Here is a 27,675-nt window from a genome sequence, read left to right on the forward strand (position 1 = left end):
ACATACTAGCAGAGAAATGTGGGAGTTGACGTCATTGTGGGAATCAAACTCCACACATCTTGAAGTTGCTAAGGTTGAGAAACATTACTATAGCTAGTGGGGTAGGCAGGTTGAAAAGATACCCTTTCATGAAAAGATACAATTTCATGACGTGTACCCAGATAAACCTCACTAATTATCTTCATTATTTCTCTTTCCCAGGTGGATCTCTCCTTTTCCTAGGAGGGCAGCATGTCAGGTCCCATAGCTCCCTGTTGGGACACTGCTATTCTGGTGGGGAGGAATGCATGTTCCGTTTACAGCCCCTTTCCTGTCTCTGGCTTTCCTGTCGCTTTGATGTACCTGCTTGGGAAAGGGAGGGGGAGGGAACTGCCTGGGGCCCTCTGTTTTGTCTCAGCTCTGATGAAGCAGCCAGAATGATGTCTGAGAACAACTTCTTATCACCTTTCTTGGCTCGAGTTCTCAAAACAACTTCGCACACGTGGATTGGCTCAACTTGGGCTGGACATATGGGAGGGACTTTTTCAACGTTTAATCGAACGGTCTTTGGGTGGTAAATTCTTGCTATCCTTGCTATCGCTTTCTCTCAATAAAAGTTTCCTTTTGAAATAATGCTTGTTTCAAAAGTTCTGCTTTCTTGAGGAGAGAGGAGAGGCAAGTCTTTACAGGTTGTGAATTGGTGGAACTGGCCACTGTTATACATTTCTTTGTGCATCTACTCCAAACCCCCTCCTAAAAAAAAACCATGTGGACTTTCATTATTTGCTATTCTGGTATGTGGCTTTTCACCATCTACTTGAATAATTTTCAAAACAATTTAGATGGAAACTTCCACAAGAGTGTTAGGGGAAAAGGAATCCACAAAGATTAAGGAACTAGTTATTACAACATTTTTATGATTTAGTCTCTGGAGGAGAACTTTCTTATTCCCCATAGTTCCTTCTAGAGAATTTTAGTAGCAAAGATTGGGACCGAACCCTAAGGCTGCCCCATAGCCACTTGCCCAGATGTTCATTCACCAGCCTGCAATAGGAATAGACTGTCAAGTATTAGGACTGATACTAAATTTCCATGTCACCAGTGGTGGCTTGCTACTGGTTCACACCCACACCAGTAGCAGCGGCGGGAGGCTCCACCCACTTGTCCAGACGCTTCTGCACATGTGCAGAAGTGCTGCACATACGCGCACGAGCAAACTGGCAGCGACGGGATTTGGAACCCACCCCTGCATTTCACCCTCCATCTTTTCATGTCCAGGAATAGCTGATATAGCTTACTGGTTATGTGAACTAGTTTATTGGCAGTGCCAAGTTTGTATCATCCACTCCTGCTTCACCCAACATGGTAGATGAGTGAGCTTCCTCCATGCATTCAATGTGCTTTATAAATATGCAGAATGACAGGTTAATCTTTCTCATACATCTGAATAATCTTCGTGAATGGCATCCCTGTCATTTCTCAAAATAAATAAGTGGAAAGTAGTATAGAACGTCTTTTCTTACTTGAAAACTGCACAAAAGTTAGATTGCAACCTCACCAAATTCGACACAGTACCAGTTTAGATAGGGCAGCCATAGGATATAACATTAAAATAGAAAGAAATCTTCTGGGTCCCTTATTTCCATTTCATTCACTTAGTTGACATGTTTTGGATATGACATCCTGTTTCTTCACAATTTAAAAATGCATCAGTAGAGCACAAGGCAGCGAAGGACTGGCAACTAAACTTAATAGCATTGGGATCTTGGTAACCAGGGAGTCAAGACATGGCTTTGTAAAGAGGAAACACCACAAGCTGAGTCACATAGCAATGGATCACGGAAGGAACAGATCTTTGTCCAAGAACATCTGCTGCATTGGAACTGAATCACTGGTGGATTTTCTTCTTTCTTAGTTGTCCAACTCTCTGATGAACATAAGCATAATTGGCCAGCCTTGGAAGCAAAAGGGAGGTCTAGTTATGGTAACGTTCAAATTAAATGGAGAAGGGAGAGGGAGCCACACTGGGCTGTCCTCACTTGTGTGGTGAGTTTGAATAAGTTCTGGAATAATTTACCTGGGCAAAGTGCCCTATAGGTGTCCTGAGAAGAGAGGAGGGAGGGAGGGAGGGAGGAAGGAAGGAAGGAAGGAAGGAAGGAAGGAAGGAAGGAAGGAAGGAAGGAAGGAAGGGACATTGTTCCATTTATTAGAAATTGATTTAAATTCTTCTGCTGGGCAGGAGCCAGAGGAAGTATTGGTGGTAAATGAATGAAGGGAATCCTCTATATTGCACATGTGTTTTCTGCTATGTATGAGGAAGTGATAGCTGGGTACACTGATGACACTGAGAGATAATATTTCCCATGGAGTGAAAACAGTGAACTTTTTATTTAAAACATATCAATCTCAGTAAAATTGATGAGAAAAGTTGAAATTGAATAACACAAAGGACCATGTTGGAGATGTCTTTCTCCAATAGTCACTGAGTGGCTTCACAAAACTGAACATCCATAATAATTTCATCAATAATTTACTAGGGCGCAGTTAGAGAAGTGTCAGTGTGCAATGCTATGTTGGCTGGCCCATATTCTCTATCATCAACAATGCCTCTTGATCTTTCTTTGACATCCAATGTACTGTTGGTATAGCCAGCTACTAGTTAAGGTATCTTCAGTTCAGATGCTTACTTTTCAAGGCTGTCCCGGAGAGTTATTTTTCATTACAAAGCAGAAATTTCCTCAACTCATTCTCACAGAACTTTGCCTATATCAGAGGGTTTCTTCCCCTTCAAACAAGCCAGTTTTTTCAAAAGGGTATGTGTCTGGGACACACCTTTAAAATACTGAAATTTCAAATATCTTTGTTTTTCAAATTGACTATTAATTCCTTTGCTTAAACTGGATGCATTGTGGATTCTTAGCAAGGGTGAGTTACACTAGTGTTCCTTCATTTTTTTATTTCGTAGCATGGACTCTGTCCTTAAATTATCATGATCGGATTCTTTGTCCATCCTTGCAACAGATAACCAAACAAGCACAAACAGTTAGGAGACAAAAAGCACAAAGTATTCCAGATACAGCTGAGATTTTCATACTATCTCCAGATTGTACTGTAACTGGAGGTGGCCCACTATCTATGCTACCTCCATAGCCTTTATTTCTACAGTTTGGAGGGGACCATCCAACATCACAGTGACAGTGTTTGAGAGTGTTACAAACTCCCCGATTGTGACACGTTGTGACATGACAATCATATTTCAGAATTGACACATGGACACAACTACCCTCAATACATAACATGTTATTGCCACAAGGAGTACCATCTCTCACTGCTCCAATATCATTTACCTTCATCCCAGTGTGGTAGTCAGTGCCCCAACATTGATTAACTCCAGTGGAAGTATGAATTATTGTAGTGTGATCCTCCAAAGAAGGCATTTGTGTATTTTTACACTGGATACGGCCACACAGGCTATCCCCAATATCACATTCCTTGTAAATTCCATGTTTAAGGCCACAGTTGCCAAAGCGATCACCTTTATTATTCACTTCTATGAAGCAAAGTTTAGAAGCAACTGTTGCTCCACTACCAAATATCATTTTGCACTGCATATCATGAGTCGTGCAGTTCCCATGATAACAATGCACACCATCATTGCATACGGCGCCATCTTGCACATGCACATCTTCTGGACAGTGCTCTGAGGTCCCATTGCAATATTCAGGGAGATCACAACTGCTAATCTTCTCTCTGCAAACAGTTCCACGTTGACGATATTGGCAGTTAGCACAGCACAGTCCAAAGGCACAAACAGCCGCAGGGCGCAACATACAATTAGCTTGACAGCAGGGATCTGCCTTGCATTGTGTTTCTGACCCACAGTCACACTGCTCTCCCTTTTCCACTCTTTTGTTACCACAGGATTCAAATTTAAATGTTGTGCTAGTGTCTGGTGGGATAAATAAACAGTCAGTGTTTCTATAGTGGAAATAATCCTTGTAACTGCAATTACTAAATTTATCAGTCTCTGCTGCAAATGGTGCCATAATACATTCACTCTTTCCACAATGACAATATCCTTCATCATGTCCCATTCCAAGAACGTGTCCCAGTTCATGGGCAAATATTTCAGAAATCAAAAACAAACTGGAAATTCTATATGATACAATGGAACTTGCCCAGAAACTGCTACATATGGTTCCAACATAGGCAAGGCCTACTATACCTTTACTAAAATGCTTATATGCAAATAAGTGACCAACATCATTTTCTAAAATATGAAGCAGATGGGTAATTCTCCAATAATTAAACAATGTAAGTGTTTTATCTGCTGAAAAGGTAATTGTTATAGGGTTGTATTGTGACCACATCATTAATCCTGCTATTGACAAATGAACAGAAAGAGAGTCATAGAATGAATTTGCAGTGTGGACAATATCTAGAACTTGCATAGTAATAAAAGATTCATTTCTGTGAAACTGCAAATATAGTTCATGATCAATCACAACTGCTACCTTAACATATCTCGTATGTGGCCACCAGGATTTTCCAAAAACGTCTTTGTTTCCAAGATTCTGTGTTTCAGGAATTATGTCCTGTTGATGGCCGTGCTCTTCCTCTCCTACTCCACAAGCCATTCGGAGAGCCCCTTCCTCTACTTCTAACTGAAACACCACGTGTTGAAAGGTAGAAGATTCCTGGACTGGTTCAATTTCATAGGTCTTATTTTCCATTTGCAGGAGACCTCTCAGTCCTCCTGAACATGTACTGAGGGTGACTCGAGAAGAGGACTTTCTCTGTATAAATCCATTGTAGAAACAGTCAACCTTGATAAATGGGTGATCCACCTGGAGATCTCCTGCTGTATCATAGGTGAAGACAGGAAAGGCCTTTGGGATGAAATTCCTTCTTTGCCTGAGGAACAGCACCTGGGGATTTCCTTCAATGTGCAGGAGGTAGCTCACATGCAGGGGTTCTTCATGTCCATACTTGGGAGACAGCCTCCTTGGGATGATCACATCATAAGAGGCATATCTGAAGCCCTGAGGAGGTGCCTGTCTAGAAGCTTCATTTTGGATGATCTTCAGCAATACCACACTCAATAATGCCACACAGGTACTCATTTTCACAGAACGAGTGTAGGAACTGACCCTATTCTAGAAAACAAATCCGAATATGGATGGGCACAGGGAAATTGAGTGTATTTGTGTGTGAGAGAGACAGAGATGTTGGGACAGGCTTAAACGTTTGAAAATGAGGATTCTGTACATAGCAACAGAAAATGCAGTATATTCTGGAATGGAGGCGGAGTTTAAAGAATCAAATATAGAATACAAAAGCAAAGCAATATTTATGAAATATTGAGTTTTATTATTTATTTGACCCTGTTTTAATTGTTTTTTAATTAGGATTTTCCTTTATTATTGTATGTTTTTTAACTTGTGTTCGCCACCCTGAGTCTTTTGGGAGAAGGGTGGCATATAAATATTTGTAAATAAATAAATAAATAAATAAAATGTTATTATGATAACTCATTATTTAATCATTTGAAGTTTCCAGTTTCCACAGCTTGATTACTGTTCGTATACTACTGTTGCATAATTTATCTAGCAGGAATGAACTGCATATTTGTTCTGGTTGGCTGAAGCTGTGAATTGAAATCGATTATTTCTAGGGAAGTAGCCTATCACACCAGGAGAGGTGTGGCTTTGTAAAAGCTCAAAACTAATAATCTGCTGGACTTTGTGATTTCTAATTCAAGATAGTTTGATTTTTCCTCCAAACACAAAGGTCATTTTTAGATATTGATATTAGATATTAGATATAGATATTTTAGTATTGATTCTTTTTACATACCAAATGGCCCAGCCTTTGCCTTAAGAATATTCAACCTTATTGAAAATACCAAAAAAACCAGACAGCTAGCAGAGAACAGGCAAGCAGGGAACGGGAGCGAGAGACAGGGAGGGAGGAAGAGAGAGGGAGAGGGAGAGAAGCATGTCAGTCTAGTTAATCTCAGTTCTTCAAATCTAAGAGGGGACCACTATCTACCAGCAAAACATCAGATTTATAAGCTAGGTTTGCTATTTAGTTCTGATCATCTGGTATGAAGAATCATGAAACCCCTGAAATTCCATTCAACTTTTCAGAGCTTTAAACAGAAGCTAGTGTAAGATATCGAGAAATATGAATTTATTGCCTAATCTCCTGTTGATTTAGCATTAGGAAGGAATGATGCTTGGAATGATTGACAGTAACCAAGAGAAGGTTTGGGAATGGAAATTGTATGGTGACTGTAGAAAACAATTCCGATACTATTTTTCCCTAAAACTTGTACTTGATGAAATTTACAATATTGGGGGGTGAAACTGTATTAAAGACCATAACCTTCCTCCTTAGCACAAAAACCCCACTTAAAAAGCTGATCAGACTGAACTCTTTTTCATTTATGAAAGGGGAGAGCAAGATACAAGAGGAAGAAAAACAGCAAAAGTTTGTGTCGTTTATAAAGTGATATGATTTTAAACTACATAAAACAGCAAACAAGAAGAATAATTGTCCTGTTCAACAAAGACTGCACTGGATACTACAGATTCTATACACCTCCTGTTAAGTGGGGTCAAAAGTCTATTAAAATTATATTCCAGAAATGAATGTTTTGCTCTATTAGCTTTCTTTTCAACTTCTCTATGTGTCTGTTGATGGCTGACTTGTTCTGAATACCAAGTTTGCCAGAATTTCCTAGCACTTTGGGGTTTAACTTGGTCGAGGATGCTGACCGTTTCCCCATTCAAATTATGGTCGAGTCTATCTCTGTGTTATGTGATTAAGGAGTTTTATTGTGTCATCTCTCTGCTAGTTAGTGTTCATGGATGTTGTATGCTGGTCTTCTGCTGTCTCACCTACCTACTGGCTGATACAGTCCTTACCCTGTATATTGTAGATGACTCCTGTTTTTATTTTCTTTTTGACTCTTTTGTTATATTTATTTATTTATTTTAGAGAATGCTTATAATCACCTATTCACTCACAGAGAGTCTAGGTGGCTTACAGATGAATAAACAATGTATTAAAAAATAATAATAAATAAAGTAATAAAATAGTAACCGCCCACCCCCTTCAGCCACTACACACACACACACACATACACATACACACACACACACACACACACACACCCTTCAGCCAGTACATGCAATAAATCAGCCCTTTAAAGGGCTCCATCCCATTCTGCATTCCCCAAACCTGCTGGTGAAACCACACCTTCAGTTCCTTACAAAAGAGTTTCAGAGTGGGGACCAGTCTAATTTCTGGAAGGATAATATTCCAGAGGGAGAGAGCCACTATGGAGAAGGCCCTTTTTCTAGGTCCCACCAGAGGGACACGACCTGCAACATCCTTAGAGGACATGACATGCAACATTCTTTTCTTCCACACCAGGGATGGGTTCTACTTACCTTTACTACCGGTTCACATCATGCCTGCGCGCATGTGCAGACACTTCTGTGCATGCGCAGATCAACTTTAATGAGTCTGGGTCAGTAGGCGGATCCTCCTGCCAGTTTTACTACTGGTTATTGTGAACCAGTCCGAACCGGGAGAAACTGCTCCACACTCTAATGAGTTAGCTGAATGTGATCAGCAAGAGATGGTCACTCAGATAACCTGGTCCCAAGCATGAAGGGCTTTAAAGGTGACAACCAGCACCTTGAATTGCACCTGGAGGCAAATTGGCTAACAATGCAACTCCCGTGGGAGATATGACACATGTGCATATAGAGGTCTGCACAAAACCATGTGGGCCACTTCATTTTGAATCAACTGGAGCTTCCAGATGCTTTTTAAGGGCAGCCCCATGAGGAGCGCATTGCAATAGTCAAGACAGGTGACTAAGGCATGAGTGATAGTGAATAGGGATTGTAGGTCCAGGAAAGGGTGTTATTGGTGCACAGCTTGCAGTTTGCAAGGGTTCTTTTATCCAAAACTGCCACCTGCTCTTTTAGCAGGAGTTGCAAATCCAGGAGAACCCCCGGATTATGCAGTGGGTGTATTTGAGGCAGTGCCACCTCCTTCTAGACCATAGATGGAAATTGTCCATTGACCAAAGAGCCCCAAACCCAGAGTCACTCAATCTTGTCAGGGTTCAATTTCAACCTGTTGCTCCCCATCCAGCCCCTAACAGCCTCCAGGTACTGTTCAAAGGAGATCACGCTATTACTTAACTCACCATGGGCTGAAACATATAACTGAGTATCATCAGCATATTGATGATATCTCAGTCCATGTTGATGGATGATAGCACAAAGCCCCTAACTACTAAACCCCTAAGCCACTGTAGAAGGATACCATGGTCGATGGTATCAAAAGCTGCCAGGAGGTCAAGTAAGGGTCAAGCATGAATGCACTACCCCATCCTGCTCCTGCCAGAGATCATCAAAAAGTCCGACCAATGCCAACTTCCGGTTGGTGCCGCGGAGATCCAGACAGAGAAATAGCGGGCTCTTCGGAGCCCCGCAAAAACCCTGTCTGCCAAGCCCCCGCCAGCAGGTCTTTGGATACACTTTGAAGTAATTTGAAGCTAAATAATTGAATAAGAGATCTTGGAGTGGAGGAAAATATAAAGCAAGATTCTGGTGATCAGTTAAAGAAAAGCTGAGACCCAGTCTTACAAATAGGGTAGGAGTGGAGGAAAGTATCATACTGGAGAACAGTTAATGCAAACTGAGAACCAGTGAAAAATAAAAATAGGAGTTAGGAGTGGAGGAAATATGCACTGGAAAGCAGTTAAAGCAAAGCTGTGAACTAGCCAAAATACAGTTAGGAGTGGAGGAAAGCATACGCTGGCTAACAGTTAAAGCAAAACTGTAAACTAGCAAAAAATAAAAAGGTAGGTGTGGAGGAGACTATATCTGGGGATCAATTGAAATAAAGTTGTGAACCAGTTAAAAATAGGGGTAGGAGTAGAGGAAAGCATTGCTGGAAGGCAACCATCTGAGTTGTGGGAAGGGCTTCAGCAACATTCAGTGTATAAGACGCACCACAATTTTCACCCACATTTGGGGGGGGTGCGTCTTATACTCTGAAAAGTATGGTACTTCATTTTTAAGGCTATCCTGGAGAGTGCTCTTCAGAGGCCCACTGATGATGACTGCAGGTCGATGCACAACCAGACTCAATCAAACACCTTCAGATGATTCAGACGTCCGGCTGATGTCGTGGCGAGAACAATTGGAAAATAATGGAGCTAAGTTGGACTTGGACCATCAACATCACATGACAGATCATTTTATGAAGCAAAAGAAGAAAAATAACAGATGAAGAAATGATAGATCCTCAACAAATAGTAGGAAAAGATGAACAAAATATTCAGAAGATAGATGAGAAATCAGGAGTGGTGGAGGGGACAAACCAAAATATGCTACAGGAAAACAAAAATAGCGAAAAGATAATAAAAATAAAGATTAAGAATCCAATAGTTAACTCTGTAAGAGCTTACAATAGCACAGAGGAAAAAAAGGAAGCCTTCCCAAAAATAATGAAAAGATTATGAATGGGCATCCAAATGATGCAGCAGAAGGAGATAAGTGGTAAGGTAAAGGGAACATTCAGATTACGTAAAAATGTTAGAAAGATATATAGGATACCAAGAGAGAAATATAAAAGAATTACCAAAAAGTCAATAAATAATGAAATTCAAAAAAGGCTGAGAGATGACAGATAGAGATACAATATTTTGTAATACTGGGATGATATTAAAAATTAGTAGAAACAAATAGAAATTTGGAAAAATAGTAACACATATAGAGATATAATATAGAATTTACTATACACATGAACATACTGCGGTTAGGAGATGGAAGATTGTGATTAGCACATATTTAAATGTATTATTATGATTAATAGCAAGCAAAATATTTTGGAATTTATAGCTTGAAGGATTACAAATTCAGCAGATTTATAGACAAAACCCTGGGACCGATTTTTTTTTTTATTAATAAATGGTTTTATTGGTGTCTACAGAAAACTGAGATATCGGGAATTTGGTGGAATTTGAGTAATATTTAAAATAATAAAATATTGGTGATCTAATGGGGCCAATAAAAACATTGTAAGACATGTAATTGTTTAAATATATCTTTGGAGAAAGCAATAAAGAATCATTAAGAGAGAATAGTAGTGTTTAACGATAAAGAGATGAATATGGAAGAACCCCAATAAGTGGATATTGATATATAAAATAATATTTCATAATTATAATGAGTTTATTAAGGTCAGAAGTTGGAAGACAAAAACTATGTTATCTGTAATTGTATTATTATTGTTAGCACTGTGTAAAATTGTATAGACCCAGTCATTACACTGTCCACAAAATATGTTGGTTGTTAAAGGAAAACTGCAAATAAAACATTTACAAAAAAAACAAAACAAAAAAAAAAACCCATCCTGCATGTTGATGGGAAGTAGGAAGCATCACACTGGGACAAGGTGAATTCTCTCTTCCTCCAAAATTTGAACTTGGAGTTTTAAGCTACAAAATGAAAACAATTTTAATTTAATACATTGAAATTCCAGATGCCTCCCCCCCCCAAAAAAAATACACTAATTCCTGTGATTATACCACATGAGTTGTGCATTCTTAGCAAGGGTGAGTTACACTGGTGCCCCTTCATCTTTTGACTTTGTAGCATGGACTCTTCCTTGAAATTTTCCTTACTGGTCTCTCAGCCCATCCTCGAACCAGATAGCCAGGCCAGCAGAAACAATTGTGAAATAAAGGACACAGAGCAGGGGTGAAATCCAGGAGGTCCTGACAGGTTCTAGAGAACCGATAGCGGAAATTTTGAGCAGTTCGAAGAACCGGCAGTGGAAATTTTGAGTAGTTTGGAGAACGGGCAAATACCACCTTTGGATGGCCCCAGAATGGGGTGGGAATGGAGATTTTGCAATATCCTTCCCCCAGGAGTGGCATAGGAATGGAGATTTTGCAGTATCCTTCCCCTGCCACATCCACCAAGCCACGCCCACATGCCACACCGCATGCACCAAGCCGTACCTGCACGCCCACATGCCGTACCGCACGCCCACATGCCACACCGCACGCACCGCACGCACAGAATGGGTAGTAAAAAAAATTTGGATTTCACCACTGGCACAGAGTATTCTAGCAACAAAACCTTCTGAGGTTTTCATATTAGCTTTAGACTGTACTGTTAGTGGAAGTGGCCCATTGTCTATGCTACCTCCATAGCCTGTATTTCTGCAGTCTGGAGGGGCCCATCCAACATTACAGTGACAGTGTTTGAGAGAGTTACAAACTCCCACTATTTTGTTACCACAGGATTCAGATTTAAACATTGTGTTAGTGTCTGGTTGGACAAATAAACAGCCAGTGTTTCTATAGTGGAAATAATCCTTGTAACTGTAGTTTCTAAATTTATCAGTCTCTGCTGCATATGGTGCCATAACGGACTTAGGCTTTCCACAATGACATAATTGTCTGTCATGTACTATTCCAAAAACATGTCCCAGTTCATGGGCAAATATTTCAGAAATCAAAAAACAAACAAAGTTCCATATGATTCAATAGCACTTGCCCAATGACTGCTACTGTTCTGTCCCCGTCTCCACACACACACAAACACAGTCAGCCAAGGGTTAAGAAAGCACTTGGCACACACACAGGTTGTTATCTAAAACTTGGCAGCTATACGAGCATCGGCTGCCAAGGGCGCTACTTCATCAGATAAACAGAAAAATACATACAAATTGCAAATAGTCCAGTTCCAAAGCAAGAAACCTTGCTTTAAGGTTTTAACGCAGCTTTAAGCGTTGTTCAAGTGACTAGCCAGAGTTAGTTTTTGTCCGTCACATAGTCTTAAATGGCCACCACACTCTCTTATATAGTCTCTGGGGTGTGGTCCAGTGACTCAGTTATAATCCCTGGCATGCCTCCTTAACTGCTGCAACCATTTATCACGCCTTCATTGACGTGGATCCAGGAACGACAGATCACCTCCCTCGCTCTCATCAGAGACACCTGGCTCCTGACTAATCTCCTCTTCCTCGGCCGGCACTTGAGGCAGTGCCAGAGGGGAGGGGCCTGGAGAGGGAGGCCTGGCTGACTCCTCTTCTTCATGTTCGGAGCCTTCTTCCTCCAATGAGATAGGCTTGGAGGGCGGGGCCACAACAGCTACATACAGTTCCAACAGACGCAAGTCCTACCATTGTCCCAAAATGCTTATATATAAATAAGATTGCGTGGTCACCAGCAATCGACACCCAGTTAAGCAGGGATTAAATTATATTAAATGAAATTTGAAAATATAATCTCATTAGTGGCTGCAGCAAAATTGTCTAAACTGACTCAAAGTAACACCATGAAAACAATTGCAAAAATCGTGAATTGGAATTTATGTGAAAAGTTTGGGTCGACTGTAAACACCACTAACAGGACCACACACTCAATTTTTTTTTAGAAAAGGTGCAGGTTGAGATCTTGTCAGATTTAAAATACAGAGCAATATTTGGGTGTTAAATTATTGAATGTGACATTGCTGACTGCAAACTCCCCCACCTCCAGGATTCAGAAGCCTTCACTTAGAACATATTCAATTTAAACTTGGTGATGTTCACTGTACAGATAATCATCATTATTGTCATTATCATCATTGGTGGCACTGTGGCATTGTTATACAATTCTTTGTTCATCTACTTCAAATCCCCTCCTAAAACAAAACCATGTGTTGTAAATAGATATCCTTTCCTCATTTGCTCCTCGGTTCTGAGGCTTTTCACTATCAACTGGAATGATTTTTCAAAATATTTAGAGGGAAAGCTTCCACAAGAGTCTTAGGCGAAAAAGCATCCACAAGCAACCACTTACTACAACAGTTTTATCAATGGTGAAATTCAAATTTTTTTTACTACCAGTTCTGTGGGCATGGCTTGGTGGGCGTGGTGTGGCTTGGTGGGCATGGCTTGGTGGGTGTGGCAGGGGAAGGATACTGCAAAATCTCCATTCCCACCCCGCTCCTGGGGGAAGGATATTGCAAAATCTCCATTCCCTTCCCAATCCAGGGGGAAGGATACTGCAAAATCTCCATTCCCACCCCGCTCCTGAGGGAAGGATATTGCCAAATCTCCATTCCCACCCCACTCCTGGGGGAAGGACATTGCAAAATCTCCATTCCCACCACACTCTGGGGCCAGCCAGAGGTAGTATTTGCCGGTTCTCCGAACTACTCAAAATTTCTGCTACCGGTCTCCAGAACCTGTCAGAACCTTCTGGATTTCACCCCTGAGTTCTATCTCTTAGTCCTTTGTAGAGTTTTGTTATTCCCCATAGTTCTAGAAATTTTACTGACAAAGATTGAAAATGAACCCTAAGGCTGTTCCATATCCATTTGCCCAGATGTTCATTCACCAGCCAGCAACAGGAATAGACTGCAAGTATTAGGACTGATATTAAATTCCCAGTTCATCCCCTATCTCTTCATGATCAGGGACTATCTATCAAGAACTATCTTACTAGCAGTACCAAATGTGTATCCCCTCCTGTTTGACCCCTACATGTTAGATTAAAGAGTTTACTTTGGTTATTTGTCATGCTTTTAAAGATACAGGAAGACATGTTAGCCGTTCTCATCCATCTGAATAATCTTCGTGGATAGCATTCCTGTCATGTCTCAGAATAAATACGGGGTAAAATGGGAGTGGAAAGTAGCACAAGACATCTTTTCCCTCTTGGAAGCTGTACAAATGTTAGATAGCAACCCCACCAAATTCCACATAATAACAGTTTAGCCAAAGGAAATAATATTACAAGAGAAAGAAATCATCTTTTTTTTTTATTATTTTATTTTTATTTTATTTCGAATTTATATACTGCACCTTCTCCCAAGGGACTCAGGGCGGTGTACAGCCAGATAAAAACATACAATACAAACATTAAAAACAATTAAAAGAATATATATTAATTTGGCCCCAGTTTAAAATGACAAACCAATTAAAAATTTAAAAATATGTTAAATATGTTTTAGGTCCCTTATTACCATTTCATTTACTTAGTGTGACATGTTTTGGACGTGACTGCCCAATTTAAAAACGCATCAGTAGAGCACAAAGCAGCAAAGGACTGGCTGCCTTGTACTAAGAGATAAACCTAGTTTTATTGGGATCATGGTCACCAGAGATGTGGGGTTTTTTTTAAAAAAAAGAAGAAACATCACAAGCTGAGTGACATAGCAATGGATCAAGGAAGGAACAGATCTTTGTGCAAGAACAACCACTGCATATGAAGTTGACTCACTGGTGGACTTTCTTCTTTGTGGTAGTCCAGTTCTCTGATGGTCATAAGCACAATTGGCCAGCCTTGGAAGCAAAAGTGAGGGTTGTCCAGTTAAGATTGCCAATAAGGTGGAAAAGGGAGGCGGAAACACACTGGAGCTGTCCTCACTTGTGCATTGAGTTTGGGTATGTTTTTGGAATAACTTAGCTAGGGCAAGTGCCATATACGTATCCTGAGAAGGGAGGAAGAAAGAAGGAAGAAACAACATGGCTCAATTTCTTTGCTAAGTTATCATTGTAAATTGACTGATTCTTCTTGTGGCTGTGAGCCAGAGGAGGAATTGGTGGTAGATGAATGAAGGGCTCTTCTACCAGACATAGCAGGGGAGGAAGTTTATGAGAGTTTGTTTATATGAATGTAGGTCTCTCTCTCTCTCTCTCTCTCTCTCTCTCTCTCTCTCTCTCTCTCTCTCTCTCCCTCCCTCCCTCCCTCCCTCTCTCTCTCTCGCTCTTTCACTCACTCACTCACTCTCTCCTATCAGTGTGTTTTTTGCAGTGTGTGAGGAGGGGTAGCTGGGCACACTGATGACACTAGAAGTGAATGTTTCTAAACAATCTTTTATTTAAAACAGAGCAATCATAGTAGAACTGATAAGAAAAGTTGTAACTGACTAACACTAACCTTAACAGGGCAGAATTAGAGAAGAGTCAGTGTGCAGTACTGTGTTGGCAGCCAAAATTGTCTATAAACAACAATGTCTCTTGATCTTTCTTTGACATCCAGTGTACTGTTGGTATAGCTGGCTTGAGGTATCTTCAGTTCCAATGCTTCATTTTCAACTCCCTATCCTGGGGAGTTATTTTTCATTACAAATCAGAGATTTACTCAACTCATTCTCACAGAATTTATCACAAGGTTTCTTCACCCTCAAAGAAGATAAATTTTTTAAAAGGCAATGTGTCAGGGAGATATCTTTAAAACATTGAAATTTCAAATTTCTTTGTTTTTCAATTTGACTGTTAATTCCTGTGATTAAGCAATTGTGAGTTACACTGGTGTTCCTTCATCATTTGCTTTTGTAGCATGGATTCTTCCCTGACATTTTCGAAAGGGGTTTCCCAGTCTATCTTTGAACCAGATAATCAGGCCAGTAGAAACAATTATGAGACAAAAAGCACAGAATATTCCAGCTACAAATGACGTTTTCATATTAGCTTTAGCCTGTACTGAAACTGGAAGTGGCCCACTGTCTATGCTACCTCCATAGCCTGTATTTCTGCAGTCTGGAGGGGCGCATCCAACATCACAGTGACAGTGTTTGAGACTGTTACAAATTCCCCGATTGTGGCACATTGTGACATTACAGTCGTATTTCAGAATGGACACATTGAGACAACTACCCTCAATGCACAACGTGTTATCGCCACAAGGAGTACCATCTCTCACTGCTCCAATATCATTTACTTTCATCCCAGTGTGGTAGTCAGTGCCCCAACATTGATTAACTCCGATGGAACTTTGAATTATTGTAGTGTGATCCTCCAAAGAAGGCATTTGTGTATTTTCACACTGGATACGGCCACACAGGCTATCCCCAGTATCACATTTCTTGTAAATTCCATGTTTAAGGCCACAGTTGCCAAAGCGATCACCTTTATTATTCACTTCTATGAAGCAAACTTCAGAAGCGACTGCTGCTCCACTACCAAATATCATTTTGCACTGCATATCATGAGTCGTGCAGTTCCCATGATAACAATGCACGCCATCATTGCATACGGCGCCATCTTGCACATGCACATCTTCTGGACAGTGCTCTGAGGTCCCATTGCAATATTCAGGGAGATCACAACTGCTAATCTTCTCTCTGCAAACAGTTCCACGTTGACGATACTGGCAGTTAGCACAGCACGGGATACGAATAAAAGAAAACATTAGGACAGGGACGGTAGGTATGCTGGTGCGCTTATGCAAGTCCCTTAAAGACCTCTTAGGAATGTGGTGAGGTCTACAGTAGACAGTCTAAGGTTAAAGTTTTGGGGATTTGGGAAAGAAACCACGGAGTCAGGTAGTGCATTCCAGGTGTTGACAACTCTGTTGCTGAAGTTGTATTTTCTGCAGTTTAGTTTGGATCGGTTTACCATCCAAAGAACTTTTGTGCAAGAACATCTGCTGCATTTGTTGTTGACTCACTGCTGGATTTTCGTCATCTGACTCTCCGATTAACATAAGCACAATTGGCCAGTCTTGGAAGCAAAAGGAAGGGTTATCCCGTTAAGATTCCCATGAAGGTGGAGAAGGGAGAGGGAGCCACACTGGGGCTCTCCTCACGACTGTGTGGTGAGTTTGAGTATGCTTTGGAATGACTCATCTGGGGCAAATGCCCTATAGGTGTCCTGAAAAAGGGAGGAAGAAAGAAGGAAGAAGCAACATGGCTCCATTTCTTTGCTGTGATACCATAATAAATTGACTAATTCTTGAGAGCCAGAGGAAGAATTGCTGGTAAATGAATGAAGGGAACCTTCTACCAGACATGGCACGGGAGGGAGCCTATGAGAGTTTGTTTATATGAATGTATGGCTTTCTTTCTCTCTCTCTCTGTCTCTCTCTCTCCCTCTCTCTCCCTCTCTCATGTTTTTTTTATTTATTTATTTTGTCAAGCACGTATTAGATAACAGATATAGGTATAAACATGGTTATTAATACATGAAATGGATATGAATAAAAGGGGACATTAGGACAGGGGCAGTAGGCAATTGGTGCGCTTCAGTGGTGGGTTGCCCCCAGTTCACACCGGTTCTATAGAACCAGTAGTAAAACCGGCAGGAGGCTCCACCCACCAACCCTGACATCATCAAAACGCTTCTGTGCATGCAGAATTTCAAGTCTGGTGGCATAAGGTATTCTGTTGCGAGCGGAGGAGTGGAGGAATCTTCTTGTGAAATATCTCTGGACTCTCTCAATTGTATTAATGTCCGATATGCAGTGTAGGTTCCAGACAGATGAGCTGTATTCAAGAATTGGTGTAGTAAATGTTTTGTATGCTCTATTTAGCAGTACAATATTACCAGAGAAGAAGCTACGCAAGATTAGGTTAACAACTCTTAATGCCTTTTTGGTAATGTTGTTACAGCGGGCTCTGGCACTTAGATCATTAGAGATGAGTACTCCAAGGTCTTTGACAGAGTGAGGGTCATCTACAAGGTCGTGTCCATCCAGCTTGTATTTTATGTTTGTATTTTATTTTTTTTGCCAATATGTAAGACAGAGCATTTGTTGGTTGAGATTTGAAGTTGCCGCTTGTTTGACCATTCTGACACATGGTCAAGGTCTTTTTGAAGGGTAGCAGCATTGTCAGTGGTGTTGAATAGTTTTACATCACCAGCAAAGAGAATGCAGTTGCTTTTAATATGATCACAAAGGGCATTTATGTAAAGTATAAAGAGAGTTGGTCCTAGGACATTGCTTTGGGGGACACCGCTGTTAACAGGTACAGGATTTGATAGGGCGTTCCCTATTTTGACCACGTGTTGCCTGTTTGAGTTATCCAGTTATGTAGGGGTCCAGAAATGCCATAAGATTTTAGTTTTAGAAGTAGTTTGTCATGTATCACTGAATCAAAGGCTTTACAGAAGTCTATGTAAATTGCGTCTATTGCTTTGCCCTGACAGAGTTGTGTAGGCCATATGTTTTTGTAGTGTAGGAGTTGCAGATTACAGGATATTTTTTTCTTGAAACCAAGTTGTTTGTTAGAGAGTAGGCTGTTTGTCTCTATGTGGAGGGTAATGGATTGATTAATGATTGATCCCATGACTTTGCAGGTAATGCAACATAAAGAGATTGGTCTGTAATTTTCAACTAGGCTGGGGTCTCCCTTTTTGAAGATAGGGATGACTGTGGTTAATGTCCATAGGTTGGGCAAGGAGCTGGTCCTGAAGGATTTTTCAAAAATTATGCTTAGAGGTTCTGCTATGGCAGTGGAAAGCTTTTTTTAAGAAGTAGACACATAGCCCATCAGGTCCAATACTTAGAGATGGTTTTAGACTGTGTAGTGCCTTTTCACCATTATCTTCTGTAAAATTGAAATGTATTAGATCAGTGATGGCTAACCTTTTTGGCATCATGTGCCAAAATCAGGGGGAGCAGGGGGGGTCGCATGCATGCCCACACCCATAATGCAATGCCCCCCATGTGCCCCACCCCCCACATGCATATATGATCCCCACACTCCCCCACCTCCCATGCATGCATACACGACCCCTCACTCCCATGCATGCACACGTGATCCCCTTGCACATGCATGTGCATCTCCCGCATGCAGACCACTTCCATGCCAGAGACCTGAAAATCAGGTGCCTGGCAGGAGTAACGTGTGCATGCATGGTGGAGCCAAGCTGGGTGATGGCTCATGTGCCCGCAGAGAGGGCACTGTCTGTCACCTGTGGCATGTGTGCCATAGGTTCACCATCATGGTATTAGATCATTGTGATTATCTGTGGTATGACTAGGAAATATTGGGCATGAGCCATTGCTGTTTAGAAAGACTGAGCTGAAAAATGTGTTAAAGAGATTGGGTTTAATGGTTTCATCATTACAGTCTTTACCATTTGGTTCTTTTAGGGGTGGGATGGAGCTCAAGTCTTTAAGCTTGCTGTTTACAAAATTATAGAAGGCATGAGTGGATTTCGTGCGCAGAAAGTTTTCCTCTTGTTTGATGTGATAATTGGTGCATTCAGTCTTTATCTGGTGGCATAGGTTTTTGTAGCAGCTTTTAATTTAGTTACGTAGCCAGTTTTGTTTTGTTTTTTGCCAAAGACGGGGTTTTTTTTGGATTGGAGCTTCCTTAATGTTTTTCCTGGTTTTGGGGGTTATTAGTGGTGCATATAGTTTAATGACTCTTTTGATTTCGAGCAAAAAATTTTTGCAATGGTCTTCAGCAGTATTGCAGCCAGTGAATAGGATTTGCCAATCAAGAGATGAGAGGTCGGTATCTATGAGATCATAGTTGGCTTTTTTAAAGTTATAATTGGGGATCCCATCATTATGATGATTTTTGTGAGGACGTATGTTGAGACAAAAGTCAATCATGCTCTGGTCACTGTTGGAAAAGGGTTCTTTTTTTTTTGTAGTCCATAAATTGAATTTAAACTGTTGCGGAAAACGAGATCAAGGCAGATGTTGAGTCTAGTATTATTAGTTACTCGTTGATCCAGCCCCAGATTAGTTACAGCATTGTACAGGGTTGCACGTATCGGTTCAGTTATACATTTGTTTAGGGTCCAATTAATAAGATGTAGCTTGAGGTCACCAAGAAAGAGAAGAGGGTGTGGGCAGGAGGCTGCCCATGTTAGTAGTGAAGTTAACTTGTTCGCATGTATGATGTCATAATCGGGGGCTCTATAACATAGTAAGAAGCGAAATGTGGTATTTAAAGAAAGCTCGCAGACCATGGTCTCAGGAAGAGGGAGTTCCTGTATTTTCTGCAAAGTGTGACGAAATGGTATCTGGGTACACTGATGAAACTGACAGCTTATATTTCCTATCGGGTGAAAATCTAAACAACCTTTTATTTAAAACAGAGCAATCATAGTAGAACTGATGAGAAAAATTGTAACTGAATAACACAGAGGACAATGCCTTCTCCAATAGTCACTGAGTGGCTTCACAATACTGAATGTCAATAATAATTTCATCAATAATCTTACTAGGGTGCAGTTAGAGAAGGGCAGGGGTGAAATCCGAATTTTTTTCCTACCGGTTCTGTGGTCATGGCTTGGTGGGCATGGCAGAGGAAGGATATTGCAAAATCTCCATTCCCTCCCCTCCTGGGGGAAGGATATTGCAAAATCTCCATTCTCACCCCACTCTGGCACTAGCCAGAGGTGGCATTTGCCAAGTTCTCCAAACTACTCAAAATTTCCGCTACTGGTTCTCCAGAACCTGTTAGAACCTGCTGGATTTCACCCATGGAGAAGGGTCATTGTGCAATGGTCTTGAGCAGCCAAAATTAATTATAATTGACAAGGCTTCTCAATCTTCCTTTTACACTCAAGGTACTATTGGCACAGCTGTCTATTGGTCAAAGTATCTGAAGCACATATGCTTCATTTTCAAGCCTATCCTGCAGAGTGCTCCTCAGAGGCCCACTGATGGTCACTGCAGGTCGATGCACAGCCAGACTCAATCAAATGGTTTCAGATGATTCTAAAGTTCATTATGAACTCACTCAAGTGTTAATAAAAGTATTTATCTGGCTACAGGGTAACCTGATATTCATTGTATGTTTAGCAGATGTTTCAGTCAATGGCTTTATGGGGACAGGAACAAATGTCCTTCAGTTTTTGGAAAGAAATGCTCTGATTTTCAGCAAGAGAGACAACAGGTTTAATATATTATGGTGACTGGCTAGACTAATTCTTAGTGAGAATAAAAATATTCTAGCAGAAAATGAACTAATAAAACTGCATTTGGGTTTTAATTGTGCTTTCTTGCTACTACAACATCCTGCATGTTGATAGGAAGTAGGAAACATCACACTCCTAAATTTGAAATTGAACTCTTAAACTACAAAATGAAAACAATTTTAATTTAACACATTAACTAAAATTAAATTAAATTCCAGATGCCTTTTTTCCCCCAAATGCACTGTTAATTCCTGTGATTAAGCAAGGGTGAGTTACACTGGTGTTCCCTTGTCTTTTGACTTCGTAGCATAGACTCTTCCTTGAAAATCTCAGCCCATCCTTGAACCAGATAATTGTGAAACAAAGGGTGCAGAGTATTCTAGCAACAGCTGAGGTTTTCATATTAGATTTAGACTGTACCATTAGTGGAAGTGGCCCACTCTATCCTATCTCCATAGCCTCTATTTCTGCAGTCTGGAGAGGACCATCCAACATCACAGTGACAGTGTTTGAGAGTGTTACAAACTCCCTGATTGTGGCACATTGTGACATTACAGTCATATTTCAAAATGGACACATTGAGGCAACTACCCTCAATATACATCATGTTATTGCCACAAGGAGTAACATCCCTCACTACTCCAATATCATTTACCTTCATCCCAGTGTGGTAGTCAGTGCCCCAGCATTGATTAATTCCAGTGGAAGTATGAATTATTGTACTGTGATCCTCCAAAGAAGGCAAAAATCTCTTTTTAAAAATTAGCAGAAAAATGAGCTAGTCTTTCTATATATCGGAATAATCCTTTTGGAGAGCATTCCTGTCATGCCCCAGAATAGATAAGTGGTAAAATGGGAGTTGAAAGTAGCACAGCACATCTTTCCCTCTTGGAATCTGTAGAAATGTTAAGATTGTAACACCACCAAATTCCATATATTAACAGTTTAGATAGGGCAGCCATAGCAGTGGTGAAAATCTAATTTTTTTTGGCCACCGGTTCTGTGGGCGTGGCTTGGTGGGTGTGGCTTGTTGGTGGTTATGTGACTGAGTGGGCATGGCCAACTGTTTTTTTTTTACTTTTTAAAGTATTTTTAAGTAGTAAAAAATTCTTTAAAAAGTAAAAAGAGTTTCCGATTATCAGCACCTGACCAGCCTGACTCCGCTCGCGAAGCCAGACCCAACGCCTCCTAGCCCTGAAGATTGCCTGCCTTTCCACCTTGGCCCCCCACTCTGGGAGATGACGGGGGGAGAGAGAGAGAGAGAAACAAAGCGCTCGGCTGCTCCCCCTTTTCATTCGTTTTGTGGCGAAGGTTGTTGAGAGTGTGGTGGCACGACAACTGCCCGGGCACCTGGATGAAGCTATCTATCTAGACCCGTGCTAGTCGGGCTTCAGGCGGGGGCACAGCACAGAAATGGCATTGGTCGCGTTGGTGGATGATCTCTGGAGGGCTCGGGACAGGGGTTGCTCCTCTGTCCTAGTCCTATTAGATCTCTCAGCGGCTTTTGATACCATCGACCATGGTATCATGCTGCAGCGGTTGAGAGGGTTAGGAATAGGGGGCACCGTTCTGCGGTGGTTCTCCTCCTTCCTCTCCGACCGCTCACAGTTCGTGCTGGCAGGGGGGCAGAGGTCGACCTCGAGGTGTCTCGCATGGGGAGTGCCACAAGGGTCGGTCCTCTCGCACCTTCTGTTCAACATTTATGTGAAGCCGCTGGGTGAGATCATCCGTGGTTTTGGGGTGAAGTGTCATCTGTACGCTGACGACACTCAGCTGTACATCTCCACCCCAGACCACCCCAACGATGCCCTTGATGTGATGTCTCGCTGCCTGGAGGCCGTGCGGGTCTGGATGGGGAGGAACAGGCTCAGACTCAACCCGTCCAAGACCGAGTGGCTGTGGCTGCCGGCGTCCCGATATAGTCAGCAGGTACCATCGCTGACTATTGGGGGTGAATCTTTGCCCCCCACAGAGAGGGCTCGCAATCTGGGTGTCCTCCTGGATGCAGGGCTGTCTTTAGAAGAGCATATGATGGCCGTGGCCAGGGGGGGCTTTTATCAGGTTCGCTTGATCTGCCAGTTGCAGCCCTTTCTGGACCGGGACGCCTTGAGCACGGTCACTCATGCCCTTGTCACCTCCCGGCTGGACTATTGTAATGCTCTCTACATGGGGCTCCCCTTAAAAAGCACTCGGAGGCTCCAACTGGTCCAGAATGCGGCCACGCGGGTGGTTATGGGCGCAACTCGTAGTGCCCGTGTGACACCCTTCCTGCGCGAGCTGCACTGGCTCCCAGTGGTCTTCCGGGTGCGATTCAAGGTGCTGGTTACCACCTTTAAAGCGCTCCATGGCATAGGACCCGGGTACCTTCGAGACCGTCTTCTGCCACCAGTAGCCTCCCACCGGCCAGTCCGCTCCCACAGAGAGGGTCTCCTCAGGGTGCCATTGGCCAAGTTATGTCGGCTGGCGACACCCAGGGGGAAGGGCCTTCCCTGTGGGACCCCCAGCCCTGTGGAATGAACTGCTCCCGGAAATACGTAAGATCTCCGACCTACGGGTGTTTCGTTGCGCATTAAAGACTCTGTTGTTCCGCCAGGCCGGGCTATCAATGATTTTAAATTGGGGTATTTTAAATTTTTGGGGTTTTAAACCGGCCAAATCTATTTAATTATTTTAAATTTTAATAATTGTTGTGTCTTGTGTTTTTAAATTGGCTGTACACCGCCCTGAGTCCTTCGGGAGAAGGGCGGTATAGAAATAAAATTATTATTATTATTATTATTATTATTATTATTATTATTATTATTATTATTATTATTATTATTATTATTATTATTATTCAACACAAGCTTCCTGCTGCAGATTTTCACGCCTTACTTCATGAGCCGGGGATCGTTGCCCTAATCTTCTTCTTCCTCCTTCTTTCATTTGGAGGAAGCGCAGTGTGTGTGTGTGTGTGTGTGTGTGTGTGTGTGTGTCTGTGTCTGTGTGTCTGTGTGTGACTTTGCTCCTGGTCTTTCACAGCAGCCTGTGCTCTAACATTAAAACAGAAAGGAATCGTCTTCTGGGTCCCTTATTTTCATTTCATTTACTTAGTGTGACATGTTTTGGATATGACAACCTGTTTCTCCACAATTTAAAAATACATGAGTAGAACATAATGCAGTTAAGGACTGGCAATTAAACCTAGTAGTATTGGGATCGTGGTCACCACAGAGTCACAATGTGGCTTTTTAAAAAGAAAAACCACAAGCTGAGTAACATAGCAATGGATCAAGGAAGAAACAGATCTTTATGCAAGAATATCTGTTGCATTCAGAGCTGATTCACTGGTGGACTTTCTTCTTTATTAATAGTCCAGATCTCTGATGAACATAAGCATCATTGGCCAGCCTTGGAAGCAAAAGGAAAGAATTGCCATTAAGGTGGAGAAAGGAGAGAGAGCCACACTGGGGTTGTCCTCATTTTGTGTGGTTAATTTTTTGGAATAACCTATCTAGGGCAAGTGTCCTATTGGTGTCCTGAAAAGAAAAGAAGAAGGAAGGAAGAAGCAACATGGCTCCATTTCTTTGTTGAGGTACCATTAAAAATTGACCGATTCTTCCTTCTGGGTGGGACCCTTCTACAGGGGAGCACCAAGGGAGTGAGTCTATGAGAGTTTGTTTATTTGAATATGTTGTGCTCTCTCTCTCTCACCTCCTCCTCCCTCCCTCCTCTCTCCCTCCCTCCCTCCCTCTCCCCCCCCCCTTTTCAATGTATGTTTGTCTCTGTGGCTGTGTTTTGCACTGTGTGAGGAAGTGGTAATTGGGTACACAGATGACACTGATTGCTAATGGTTCCAGTGGGGTGAAAACCTAAAGAACATTTTATTTTGAATGGATCAAACATAATAAAAATGATGAGAAAAGTTACAAGTGAATAACACAGAGAGCTACATTGAATAAGTCTTTCTCAAATTGTCACTGAATCACTTCAGAATACTGAATGCCCATAATGATTTCATCAATAATCGTACCAGAGCAAAGTTAGAGAAGGGTCGGTGTGCAGTGCTCTATTTACAGCCAAAATTATCTATAACCAACAATACCTGTTAATCTTTCTTTGACATCCAATGTACTGTTGATATAGCTAGTTACTAGTTGAGGTATCTTCAGTTCAGATACTTACTTTTCAAGGCTGTCCCAGAGACTTACAGTATTTTTCATTACAAATCAGAGATTTACTCAACTCATTCTCACAGAACTTATTTTGCATAGATTGGATGGATTCTTCCCCTTCAAACAAGCCATATTTTTCAAAAGTGTCTGGGACACACCTTTAAAATATTAAAATTTGAAATCTCTTTGTTTTTCAAATTGACTGTTAATCCCTTTGCATATACTGGATGCATTGTGGATTCTTAGCAAGGGTAAGTTACACTGGGGTTCCTTCATTTTTTTTTAAATTTTGTGACATGGATTCTTGCCTGAAATTTTCCAAATCGGATTCTTAGTTAATCCTTGAACCAGATAGTAAGGCCAGCAGAAAAAAATTGTAAAACAAAAAGCACAGGGTATTGCAGCTATAGCTGAGGTTTTCATATTAGCTTTAGACTGTGCTGTAACTGAAGGTGGCCCACTGTCTATGCTACCTCCATAGCCTGTATTTCTGCAGTCTGGAGGGGCCCATCCTACATCACAGTGACAGTGTTTGAGAGTGTTACATACTCCCCGATTGTGGCACATTGTGACATTACAGTCGTATTTCAAAATGGACACATTGAGACAACTACCCTCAATGCACATCATGCTATTGCCACAAGGAGTACCATCCCTCACTGATCCAATATCATTTACCTTCATCCCAGTGTGGTAGTCAGTGCCCCAGCATTGACTAATTCCAGTGGAAGTATGAATTATTGTAGTGTGATCCTCCAAAGAAGGCATTTGTGTATTTTCACACTGGATACGGCCACACAGGCTATCCCCAGTATCACATTTCTTGTAAATTCCATGTTTAAGGCCACAGTTGCCAAAGCGATCACCTTTATTATTCACTTCTATGAAGCAAACTTCAGAAGTGACTTTTGATCCACTACCAAATATCATTTTGCACTGCATATCATGAGTCGTGCAGTTCCCATGATAACAATGCACGCCATCATTGCATACGGCGCCATCTTGCACATGCACATCTTCTGGACAGTGCTCTGAGGTCCCATTGCAATATTCAGGGAGATCACAACTGCTAATCTTCTCTCTGCAAACAGTTCCACGTTGACGATACTGGCAGTTAGCACAGCACAGTCCAAAGGCACAAACAGCCGCAGGGCGCAACATACAATTAGCTTGACAGCAGGGATCTGCCTTGCATTGTGTTTCTGACCCACAGTCACACTGCTCTCCCTTTTCCACTCTTTTGTTACCACAGGATTCAAATTTAAATGTTGTGTTAGTGTCTGGTGGGACAAATAAACACCCAGTGTTTCTACGGGGGAAGTAATCCTTAAAACTGCAGTTACTAAATTTATCAGTTTCTGCCTCAAATGGTGACATAATGCATTCAATCTTTCCACAATGACAAAATTTATCATCATGCTGCATTCCAAGAACGTGTCCCAGTTCGTGGGCAAATATTTCAGAAATCAAAAACAAACTGGAAGTTCTATATGATTCGATAGCACTTGCCCAGTGACTGCTACATATAGTTCCAACAAAGGCCAGGCCTACTATACCTTTACTAAAATGCTTATATGCAAATAAGTGACCAACATCATTTTTTAAAATTTTAAGCAGATGGTTTCTTCTCCAATTATTAAACAATGTAAGTGTGCTACCTGCTGACGGGTTAATATTTATGGGGTTGTTTTGTGACCATATCACTAAGCCTGTTATTGACAGATGAACAGAAAGTGGGTCATAGAATGAATTTGCAGTGTGGACAATATCTAGAACTCGCATCGTAATAAAAGATTCATTTCTGTGAAACTGCAAATATCGTTCATGATCAATCACAATTGCCACCTTAACATATCTCGTATGTGGCCACCAGGATTTACTAAAAATGTCTTTGTTTCCAAGATTCTGTTTTTCAGGAATTATGTCCTGTTGATGGCTCTGCTCTTCCTCTCCTACTCCACATGTCATTCGGAGAGCCCCTTCCTCTACTTCTAACCGAAACACCACATGTTGAAAGGTAGAAGATTCCTGGACTGGTTCAATTTCATAGGTCTTATTTTCCATTTGCAGGAGACCTCTCAGTCCTCCTGAACATGTACTGAGGGTGACTCGAGAAGAGGACTTTCTCTGTATAAATCCATGGTAAAAACAGTCATCCTTGATAAATGGGTGATCCACCTGGAGATCTCCTGCTGTATCATAGGTGAAGACAGGAAAGGCCTTTGGGATGAAGTTCCTTCTTTGCCTGAGGAACAGCACCTGGGGATTTCCTTCAATGTGCAGGAGGTAGGTCACATGCTGGGGTTCTTCTTGCCCGTACTTAGGAGACAGCCTCCTTGGGATGATCACGTCGTAAGAGGCATATCTGAAGCCCTGAGGTGGTGCCTGTCTAGAAGCTGCATTATGGATGGTCTTCAGCAATACCACACTCAACAATGCCACACAGGTACTCATTTTTCAGAACGAGGGTAGGAACTGACCATATTCTCAGAAAGGAATCTCAACAGGGACAGGTCTAGCAGAATTAAGTGTGTTTGTGTGTGTGTATGAAAGAGATGTCGGGACAGGCTTAAAGATTTGAAAATGAGGATTCTATACATAGCAACAGAAAATGCAGTATATTCTGGAATGGAGGCGGAGTTTGAAGAATCAAATATAGAATACAAAAGCAAAGCAATATTTATGAAATGTTATTATGATGATTTATTATTTAATCATTTGAAGTTCCCAGGATAGCTCCAAACAGCTTGATTACTGTTTGTATGCTATTGTTGTATAATTTATCTAACAGGAATGAACTGCAGATTTGTTCTGGTTGGCTGAAGATGTGAATTGAAATCAATTAGTTCTA

General features: G+C 41.4%; 2 protein-coding genes across 2 annotated transcripts; both read right to left on the minus strand.

The window, feature by feature from the left end:
- Positions 1-2,966: 2,966 nt before the first annotated feature.
- On the minus strand, positions 2,967-5,102 carry LOC139307910 (disintegrin and metalloproteinase domain-containing protein 20-like). Its single transcript, XM_070931265.1, has one exon. It carries the CDS (start codon positions 5,100-5,102, stop codon positions 2,967-2,969), a length of 2,136 nt encoding a protein of 711 aa, XP_070787366.1.
- A 20,004-nt stretch (positions 5,103-25,106) lies between these two features.
- LOC139311284 (disintegrin and metalloproteinase domain-containing protein 20-like) lies at positions 25,107-27,278 on the minus strand. The gene has a single exon (XM_070935690.1). It carries the CDS (start codon positions 27,276-27,278, stop codon positions 25,107-25,109), a length of 2,172 nt encoding a protein of 723 aa, XP_070791791.1.
- Between the last annotated feature and the right edge of the window lie 397 nt (positions 27,279-27,675).

This window comes from Pituophis catenifer, unplaced genomic scaffold, assembly GCF_029215685.1.
Source record: "Pituophis catenifer annectens isolate HBS135680 unplaced genomic scaffold, rPitCat1.0.hap2 SCAF_1, whole genome shotgun sequence".
NCBI lineage: Eukaryota > Metazoa > Chordata > Lepidosauria > Squamata > Colubridae > Pituophis > Pituophis catenifer.

Bases quoted from the DNA above. Each gene is read 5' to 3' on its own strand.
- LOC139307910 (XM_070931265.1), bottom strand. From the start codon at position 5,102: ATGAGTACCTGTGTGGCATTATTGAGTGTGGTATTGCTGAAGATCATC.
- LOC139311284 (XM_070935690.1), bottom strand. From the start codon at position 27,278: ATGAGTACCTGTGTGGCATTGTTGAGTGTGGTATTGCTGAAGACCATC.